Genomic DNA, 7,710 nt, shown 5'->3' with positions numbered 1-7,710 from the left:
TATGACTTTTAAAATTAAAGAAAAATAAGCTCTTCTTCTGAAAGCCACTGCATACAGAAGCTTTTAAAAATATGTTGCTCTCAATCTAAAGGTGGCTCATATAGCAAGTGTAATTAATCTAGATTGGATAAAAGGCAGTTACAAGTTTCCCTGAGGTAGAAAAATTTTACTCTAAGAGAAACCTCACAGGTAAGGGAAGGAACATAAATATTAAAAGAAGATAATTAGGCTAGAATAGCAGAAAGGAAGCTCACACAGCAAGGGGCTTTCCAAGAGATCAAACCTCTAAGCTTATGTTTCAATAAATCAAACTATTTGCTATTCTGAAGGAGCAGAAAAAGGATAACTTGCAATTACAACTTAGCTATTACTTTAGACTCCAAAGGAAACAGTGTACAAAGGACTATGGTTAATAGTAGGTCTGATATTAGAGAAGCTTCAGAACTAATGAACTTGTCTTTAGAACAGGTATTTGCAGAAAGACTCTGCGATTAGTTAACTAAATGGCTATGGGAATTATTGCATGTTAGAGTAATACCATGCTGTGTATATTCAGCGCAAGTGAAGATGCTGAGGATGAAGACACCACCAGGACCAGTAGTGATGGTGACGTAGACTTGGAAACTTTTCAGTATAAATCTCTCCAGCCATAGTGTTGTGAGTTCACTTTTAAGTTACCATTAATATCTAAAATTTGGCAGACTTTCATAATGGGCTAGGGAAAACACTGAGATTGGTTCCTCTTCCTCCTGCCCCTCTTTATCAGATACATCTGATTTGGAAGAATTTGCCTGTTTCAGAATAGCTCACAACTCGACTTCTTCAAAACCTAGATTTCTGAAGTTGTATTTCTGAAGTCGTATTTCTGTTTTCTTTTAATATATACTTCCAGAAAATCCAAATGTCTGAAGATACATGAAGTTATGTATTAGGTATATAAAGCTGTTCTAGCAATGCCTTGCCTTCTCTCCCCTCAAAGATGCTACTTCTGGAGAAGACATTCAGAAACACTTCTTCTGCTAGTCCCAGCAAATTAGCAGTTTCAAGATCTAAGGTCAAAGATACTAAATTTTTGTTCGAAGGTAAGTTTCTTCATGTACTTTATATAAGGATAGTGCAGACAGCTTATCAAGAACTTTTCCTGAACATACAAGAACACATGGACAACTAGTGGTGATTACAGCATTTGTCTGCATCACAGACATCACAGTTTTTGATATATCTATTTTTTACATAAACTAAGACGTTATTTTCTGACAGTGGTTTTACCTTCAGTGTACAGAGCCACATTTACGAGTATTAGATACCATTCTCAGTGGAAAAAACTCAGTACAAAAGTTACGAACTCAACACTTTATTTGATGAGTGCAAGCCCACAATTACTCTAGATTAATTTTATGAAAGAACTGAATTCATAAATAACAAGTTAGTAGTAATTTACTTAGAACATGGGTGACATAGAGCTCAGGTCCATCTTGAATCTGCATCTCAGTTTTGTTTTTATAACTCATCAAGAAAAGGAGTATTTCCCAACTCCCCACTAGCTGCCATTGATTTCTTCCCATTGACAAACTTCTTTGCGGCCTGAAAATAAATCAGAAAGATGGATATAAGGAAATATCTGCTACAACAGTTTATATTGCTGCTCATGACCTCAGCTTCCAGGTATTAAAACAAACAAATCAAAACACTACTGTACTACTTTATGAAGTAAACCATTTTCCCATTTTCCTTTTGCTGTCTGAACTAACTTGCCTCTAATCCAGCTCCTTGTTACTTTATAATCTAAACAGGAATGGCAGAATGACTGTCAGATATAAAAGGTATGCTCTTTGAAAATGGCCATTCTTAGAATAATTATTACACTGGAAGATAAAGTGGATCTCTCCTTACTGCTAGTCTATTGCTAGTTGCTACTGCAACACAAATCAGTGACGACTCTGAAAAAAACAAGTTTTCTATCTCAGAATTTATCTTTCCAATTGATTTCTCTATGAAGTTTGCTCTGAGTATAAGCAACACGAAAATCTAGAATAGTAATGCAGCTATGTCAATTATCATTGAAACCTTAATTGTTTTATTAAGCACACCAAATATTCTAGACTCAAGAATCCTAAAAGCCTTGATACAGAAGTGCCTGTACTGAAACTAATACCAAGATTTCCATGAATACTAGTTGGCAGTTTTTGGTAAATTTAAGAGAAGTAGATGAGAATTTCACATACACCCAGCTATGTTAGTTTTACAGTCCATTTGAATAAAGGGTCTTCTGTTAATGAAGACAAGACATCAAAAGATAGCGAGCTGGGATTTGTAAATGAGTTGCTTTTCTTAAAGATAGTATATGTGCGTATGTGTGTGTTTACAAACACAAACACAAACAAATGAACACCAGTTTTTGTATTTTAAAAGAACCAACTTTACACAATGATTAAGGAACACCTGTGGATGCCAACACATACTTACATTCACAACATCAGCAGTGGCTACAGAGTCGATTTTTTGAGCAACAACAGATGGTGATGTGTGTGTGCCAGAAACCAATGACTCTGAGCCAATTTCATTCAGTAACCCTGCTGCAGTCTCCGCTGACATCAAATAGGTGGCTTTCAGCTGATTTCTGCCATCAAACAAAGCATTAAGGATGAGTGAGCATGTGAGTACTGTTATTACCTTCCCCACTCCCCCCATAAGTCCAATTTAATTCTGGTGCTTTTTAAGTTTTCAAGATTCCTCTTCATTTTGAAATGTTTTCCTTTTCAAATATGGAAGGATTCTGTAGTAAGGAAACAGGCACAAAAAGTAGCCAAGCACGAAAATGACAGGGTACTTGAACACCTATTGCCTTGGAATGATCCGCCACCCCACACAGGAAGATCTCTAGCTCAGAATTTGGTTCTCTTTGAAGTAATCAATGCAGGTACTCCAGGAATTAGTCAAACTAATCTAAACTTTCTCATCAAGAACAGACGTACACAGAGCAGTTTTGTTGTAAGCGACAAAGCAGCAATGAATCTAAGTGCTTAGGTTCCTTCTGCCATAGTTCTGTGTTCTGTTAAAAGTCAGCAAGTTTCCACTGTTTTTTGTTTCACAGTCTCACTGCTACATATTTTTATTTATTTATTTTATATAAAAATCTTATTTTTATAAGCTAGTCCTTCTATTCTGTTTAGAAGTCAAAATGGCAGAAAATTGATTATTACAATAGAATATTATTCAGTAGCTTGGTATTTTTGACTGAACTGCAAGACTGACCTTGAATTTGGTTTTGGAGTGGGTTTTTTTGGTCACTAATGGAAGAAGAGCAATATAGAAAATATGTGAAGCCATACGAGAAGGGAAGCTAAAAAAAAAAATAAATCCACAGCAGTGGATTTACAGTGTGTAACTCCCTAACACTAGGCAGCTTCTTCAAAGAAAAAAAAAAAGACACACAAAAAAACCCCCCATACAAACGCAACAAAGCGAAATAAAAAGGTCCAGAATTTACCATTGAGCTGCTAAGGCACAACCAATAAAACTGTATTAGAGCTAGAAACAGCTAATATGCACAACCCTCTATAAATTAGAAACTCTTAACACTTTGTGGGTATTACTGCATCTCAAATAGTAATTTCCCTCCATCTCAAATACTCTTCGGAGTACGTATTTTGAGCTCATGGATGTAACATCATTAATTCAGTACTTTACACTTGCAGACCGTCGTTATTACTGTTCTTTGAAGATCCAGAAGATTATTCTGGGAATTGCTGCAATGGAACTCTAAAGGGAATTGCCTAAATAACGCAATTTAGGATTCTAATTTAAATACATCTTAATACTATTAATACGTATTAATACAATTAAAACAGCAGCATCTGCTGATACTTGTTAATTTCTTACACTTAAAGAGTTTTCAGAAAAACATTAACGCTTACCTAACAAGTTTTTATTAGGGAATACCACTAGCAGACAATCAGTATGGTGTTAAAAAAAAAAGAAAATAAAAAAAGAGTACTGACAGTGCTTCAATTTTAACGCAGGAAAATGAGCAGTTCCCCACAGAAATGCTTACAGGACAATGATAAGCTTTGCTGTATAGAGTAAGAGTTTGATTAAGTAGCTACATGTTAAGAAACTTCTCTTTACAACACACAAGACAGTTCTTTACTCACTTACTTTGCCCTTGTGACATCTTCATCAGTGATGCTGCCCTGAGCAACTGCCTTTATCTGGTTCACAGCAGCTTTAATGACCTGTGGAAAATTAAGTAATTTGAGACTTTTTCCAGCATTAAATCACAACACGTTATTTCTATTATCCGACACCTTAAAAACTCCAGGGGAGAGCAGCTGACAGTATTAAGATTGTTAGCCTGAACTCAATGCTGAACAGCTTTAGAACAAAACTAAAACCACTGTAATAAATACCAAGGTGAGACAAAAAAACTTGTGGATTTAAATTGCGACACCACATTAATTTGCATGGGGTCACCATTTTTCATGGGAGCATTTTGTTCTGCCGACTTCAAGAGCCAGCCTGTTTCTCACAACACACTTCAACTTCCACATGTAAATCAGCAATTACAGTCAGCAATTCATGGTATTTTACTGGCTCTAGTTCCTATCAGGCATTTGTTCTTCCCAGAAAGCAAGTTTCATTCCCAGCTTACAGAGCCAAGTCATAACTGAACATGCACCATTCTTACAGAAGAAACCAGATGAATCAATCAGTCACTATCTCAAATCAAAACACTAGTTTGAGCATTATGTTGTTAATATTTAAATTCTAATCAGCAACTCACCTCCCCAGCATTTGGAGCCTGGGATATGGTATAAAACCCAAAGAGCCCAGAATCAGAGTAATTAACATTAAATGCGGAAGCCTGCAAAACAAACATGGTTATCAACTGTTTCAAGTATCAGAACATCAAGCATAGGAAAATAATTACTTTTGGGATCTAAAAATACTGTAGTTCAGGAAGCTAAACTCCCATCTGTGCAGAGGAAAGATCAGACATGAAGGCCTTCTCTGAAATATCGTCACTTGTGCAAGAATGTATTAAGATTCTCACTGGAGGCAATAACCTCTCAAGTATGCATTTTACTTAAAATATTAGAGTGCAGTAACCCTTTGAACTTACGTCAAATGGCTGGGTAGTTGCTTTAGCAATACCCTGGAACAGTTTGCTGGTAACATTGCTTCCCCTCTTGATAAGAGGTCCTGCACCTAAAACATGCTGAAGAACACTGAATGCATTCGCCTCTGCACTTCCAACCGCAGCTCCTTCTGATACAATAGCAGCATGGACAAGGCTATCACCATTCTGTTCTCTGATTTCTCCTAAAAATACAACAACAGAATAAAAGGTAATGCAGCATTCAGTTAGAAACTACTGTAAATTCAGAGGTATGGAAAGACTTCCAGACAGGAATGAGAGAGAAACCAGGATGTGAAGTTATTGCATGTCACTCAAGAAGACAGCAAGAAGCTGTTAGCAGGCTGTAGGTCATACTGTAGCTTCCTAATCCTTATCCCCCTTTACACTTAAAATCCTCAGAGGTTATTCCTAACTCTTTTTAATAAGATAAATATATAGTGTACTACATATCTAGTATACTATGTATACAGCCTTTTGAAGAGTATTCAGAAAAGTCCTTTACATTCAAAAATTTTCTTGCAAGCATAAAACCAAGTACCTTACTACGCCTTATCTGAAACTGTTCTTAAATCACACATAGTACAAGATGATAAAACTCAGCAAGTCTTAAGATAACAAATATCTAGAATAGTACTTTCAGTTTGTAAGAGTATTTATTCTGTTTTATAGGAACTGAAGTAATTCCAATCAAATGTTGGAAACTTTATAGTTTCTTCCCATTTGCTTACAAGAGTGATCTGATACCCCAACTAAAGAATAGCTATTGGTATCAGTACAAGACACTGCTCTGAAAGAGGTAAGCATTGCTTTGTCTTTTATGGAAGACTTAACAACATTCTAACAGATCTTCCCTAAAATGAAAACCTGCCACCACTTCTAGACAGTTCTTAACCAATTCTTAAAATCTTGCAAAAAAAGCCAGGAGGAAACATGCCAGCTAGGTTTTCACTTCATGGAATCAATGATCTTGCAGGTAAGGCTTTGTTGGGGATATGAGTTCAGTTTTACCCCAGAAATTCCCACAGCAGGAAATAATCCTCTGTTTATTTAGATGGGAGATGCCTCTGAACTGTCACTTCCATGTACAGCATTTAGTACAACTATATAGTTTCCAGATGCAATTTCGAATAATAGTGCATTTTAATAATCAGACAGTCATTCAGAACAATACGAGAAACATACTTACCACCTCGATAGACAGCCTTTGCACTAGAAACACCAGCTCCACTTCGGATATTGAGAAAGTGCTCTGCAACTCGCTTTAAGTCAGAGTGCTTTACACCTGCAATACAATAGTTTATCCCAAGTAATGTAACGGCACTGAAAAGCTACAGCATTTACATAAAAGTGTTTAGTGTACTGTAACATTTTACTTCTACAGAGAACTCAAATTTCTACAGTAGTTTTCCCTTACAAATTGTACTGTCCAGTAGAGAATATACATACCTATTCCTACAAGAGCCATTCTCGCACTTGTGAAATTGTTCTGTACAAAATCGTGAAGCTGCAACAGTAAATTCATATTTTAGGGTATTTTGAATAAAGAAAAAAAGGCAAATGTGTCTCTGACATTCACTGTTCAGCCTTATACTTCTTAAATGCAGCAAACTCCAATGTTTCCAAAAGGAACTGTCTATAGAATAGCATTTTATGCATTCTCCAGCGACAGCGACAAAACTTCTATACAAAAACACTTGCATTTCATTGACAGCCTTCCTATCAACAAAGAGCCACTCACATCAACCACCTCTCTCAATGTCAATGTTAAGTTTTGTACCCAATACTAAAAGGTGTATGGAAATAAATTATTTTAACATGAGACTTAAATGGTAGCAAATAGTGACTGTATTTACTAGATTTTCTGTTTTGTCTATCTTTGACAAAGAAACTGAAACAGATTTATAACATAACATAACATAACATAACATAAATAATCCTACCTGCTCAGAAGTAATTTTTCCAATTGTGTAATCTGGACAATATAAGGGGTTCGCCAGAGCATTCTTGTAAGCTGCAGCATGCAAGTTTTCAAGCACACCTAAAAGGAACAAAGTTTCAGTGATTATGATTAACATAAGAACCACCATGAATGAAACTACTTTTAATGAAGATTTTGAATGAAACTAAATGTTACCCCAGTGAAACAGAGTCATGGTCCACTTTAAGGACCACAGGATCTACAAAAGCAGGTCTGGAATAATCCAATACACATGGAAGTTTCATCCAAATCCTCAGGCAACAGAATCTGGTCTGAGGGCTTCTATTCTTTTGTAACTTATTTTAAAAAAAAAAACAAAACCTAGTAACTTGCATACGCTCAACACTTTTTGGCCTCAACAGCAAGCTATAAATGCAATCGGTGTCTGGGGGAAGGAGGACAATAGAAAACAAAAACAATCCCCAACATCCTTTTAATTAGTTGCAGAATCATCATAATCTCCACTTTTCTTGAGCTTGAGAAAGAACATGTTTTTTATAATACTATTTATAGCTTTGTGTGATCTCATCCATCTCCCTGTTCAGATAAAGGATGCTAGAGTCCTCAATTCCCTTCTCATTTGTTTTTTCTT

General features: G+C 36.0%; 1 protein-coding gene across 2 annotated transcripts in view; it reads right to left on the bottom strand.

Moving 5' to 3' along the window:
* Positions 1-1,339: 1,339 nt before the first annotated feature.
* Positions 1,340-7,710, bottom strand: part of LOC104545117 (cytochrome b-c1 complex subunit 2, mitochondrial) — a 12,144-nt gene continuing 5,773 nt past the window's right edge. For both annotated transcript variants that reach the window (XM_010190173.1, XM_010190174.1), the window contains exons 7-14: positions 7,081-7,178; positions 6,587-6,644; positions 6,327-6,422; positions 5,123-5,322; positions 4,784-4,864; positions 4,159-4,235; positions 2,467-2,620; positions 1,340-1,584 (exon numbers count right to left, since the gene is read on the bottom strand). In XM_010190173.1, coding sequence (XP_010188475.1) covers positions 1,501-1,584; positions 2,467-2,620; positions 4,159-4,235; positions 4,784-4,864; positions 5,123-5,322; positions 6,327-6,422; positions 6,587-6,644; positions 7,081-7,178 — 848 coding nt within the window. In that variant the 3' untranslated portion in view covers positions 1,340-1,500. The remainder of the gene's footprint in view (positions 1,585-2,466; positions 2,621-4,158; positions 4,236-4,783; positions 4,865-5,122; positions 5,323-6,326; positions 6,423-6,586; positions 6,645-7,080; positions 7,179-7,710) is intronic.

Source organism: Mesitornis unicolor, unplaced genomic scaffold, assembly GCF_000695765.1.
Source record: "Mesitornis unicolor isolate BGI_N332 unplaced genomic scaffold, ASM69576v1 scaffold28368, whole genome shotgun sequence".
Classification (NCBI taxonomy): Eukaryota; Metazoa; Chordata; class Aves; order Mesitornithiformes; family Mesitornithidae; genus Mesitornis; species Mesitornis unicolor.
The sequence above is the reverse complement of the archived record's forward strand: the minus strand, read 5'-3'. Positions and strand labels throughout refer to the sequence as shown.